General features: G+C 37.8%; 1 protein-coding gene across 1 annotated transcript in view; it reads right to left on the bottom strand.

Annotated features, from left to right (window-relative positions):
• The window catches only part of LOC122252166 (uncharacterized), a 343,505-nt gene that overhangs the window by 9,213 nt on the left and 331,792 nt on the right, over positions 1-2,500 (bottom strand). The window contains exons 21-24 of the mRNA XM_086553745.1: positions 2,119-2,201; positions 1,771-1,820; positions 1,197-1,331; positions 590-712 (exon numbers count right to left, since the gene is read on the bottom strand). Coding sequence (XP_086409871.1) covers positions 590-712; positions 1,197-1,331; positions 1,771-1,820; positions 2,119-2,201 — 391 coding nt within the window. The remainder of the gene's footprint in view (positions 1-589; positions 713-1,196; positions 1,332-1,770; positions 1,821-2,118; positions 2,202-2,500) is intronic.

Here is a 2,500-nt window from a genome sequence, read left to right as displayed (position 1 = left end):
ACATACATACATACATACATACATACATACATACATACATACATACACATAAACACACGCATGCATACATACATACATATATACATACATACATATATACATACATACATATATACATACAAACATATATACGTACATACACACGCAAATACATACATACATACATACACACCGAAGTTGGATCATAGTATACTTTATGAAAAATAAACACTAAAAAAGTGATCATTAAATATAAAAACATACATGCAGTCAAATCATTAGGAACAAAAGTTTTTATCTATGGTAAATAATAAACATGCTCACATATAAACACGCTAATCTACGTAACAAAAAGGATACCGATATACAAACTAAATATTGCACAGGACGTGCAATCATCATCACAAACATTGTACGGATACATGAAGTAATACATAATGGGAGCACAGACGTCAAAAGCAATTTCGGAGGCACTGCTTTACGCAAATAAGAAACGCATAAAAAAGAACGCAAAGCAAAATGAAAGCGAATCAGATGCAAAGAAACAACGAAAATGAAAGAAAAAACAACAACTTGCAGCTTAACGAAGGTAATGTGGTAAGTTCCTTACCTCTGAAACCCAGAGCGCTAGTGAAGGCTTTCAAGTTTGTTAGTTTAATGACAACTTGGATATTCCTGTGATTCACCGATTGGCTGAATCCTCTGCGAGATTCCCTTGTGCTAATCAACCCAACTTGGTATCAACATTTAGTACAAAAATCAACACTTTCGGGCAACGAAACTTTACATAATACGTGACTGATTGATAATTTGATTGACTTTTGAACTTCACTGCCGCGCCAACATCTAAGGTCATTAGCAGCGAACACGTGACTGTGAACTTTCGTAATCATGTACAAACAAAACAAATAAATCATCATTTTATTTGGAAAGTTATTTTTCCTTTGACAAGTACATGGAAACAGAGGCTTACGATGGCAAAAATGTACAAAGTATCCTTGTAAACGATACAAACTAAGAATTATTATACAAGATCCTCAAATCATACGTAAACAGATAATGAAACATTCTTTAGTAATTAACTACACAATCATTAAAAAAAAAACTCCACTAAACAATACTGCTTGGCGACTGCCTTAAATTACAAATGTTATTCAATATTCATAAGCATCCTCTTTACAACACTCTTCTTGCCACGAGATTCACACAACACGCACGGTCGGACACAGGATGCTGCTCATCACGAGTCGGTGTGTCTGCTGTGTCCTGAATGCACTGGGTGATACATTTGTTAGTGGAGGTGACAAATATTATCACAGGTGATTCATTGGGGTACTTGATTCGTTGGATTACTTTGTGCGAATAATACAAGAGTTACTATACGATATTATTACGTAAAAAAGCATTTAATCAAAGGTTGCATAAGGGATGGAATCCCTTGATATGTGCATGCTTGCGATATCTATTGTATAGACTATCGTGAATGAATATTTGTTACAGTTATAGTAATGAACAATTAATTAAAGAAGCAACTTAGACTATGCACAGCCTGCACAATAGCAGTACTGTTCCTTGGTACACAAGGTTACGCTATCTTAAATTAACGAGGATTCTGATCAGACCCTCCAGTACTGCTTAAGGGTGAAGTTTCTATCACAGCAGCCATCCTCACAGAGCAACGTTTCCATAGCAACCGAAAATGCCTCCCACGACAACTCAACATGATTATCTCAAGCCATAAATCGTTCTTTTTTTTCCCTCGGGGGTAAAACGGCATTAGGAAAAGAGCACATCCGTGTCCGTTCTCGATGAGATCCACACAGCTCGCAGGCGCTAAGTCCCTGCTTAAGAGGCATAAAAACTGGCCACGAGTCCTAGAAGATCCTAGGCGTGAGGTGCCGATAAGGTCAGAGATAAAGGGATCAGCTGGCAGGTCTTGATAGGGAGGGAGGAGGAACGAAGGAGAAGGAGGGAGGAGGAGGGAGGAGGGAGGAGGAACGAAGGAGGAGGAGGAGGAGGAGGAGGAGGAGGAGGAACGAAGGAGGAGGAGGAGGAGGAAGAACGAAGGAAGAGGAGGAAAAGGAAGGATTTTTTGGAACGGAAGGTTAAACGTAGAGATCTTGCATGAGGAGGATGTACCTTGGTCCTGGCGGGCGAAGCGTGCCGTTCACCATCCCTCCTTCGGGGTTCCTGACGCCAGGTCCTCCTTCGCCGGTGCTTTCCTGCGATTGCAAGGGGAAGGGCACTTCAAAAACAGGTTGGAATACAAATAGTATATTTATGGCAACAGAAATACATTATGTGCACAAAATGCAGGCACACACACACAAACATACAAATATAAATATATATATTTGTAAGTATCTATGTATGTCTTTATATTTGTGTGTGTGTATGTATGTATGTATGTATATATATATATATATATATATATATATATATATATATATGTATATATATATATATATATTTATATTTTTTTATCTATTATTATTATTTGTGTGTGTGTGTGTGTGTGTGT

Source organism: Penaeus japonicus, unplaced genomic scaffold (assembly GCF_977035675.1).
Source record: "Penaeus japonicus unplaced genomic scaffold, GWHDUDI00000001_assembly GWHDUDI00000028, whole genome shotgun sequence".
NCBI lineage: Eukaryota > Metazoa > Arthropoda > Malacostraca > Decapoda > Penaeidae > Penaeus > Penaeus japonicus.
This window is presented reverse-complemented; position numbering and strand designations above follow the sequence as displayed.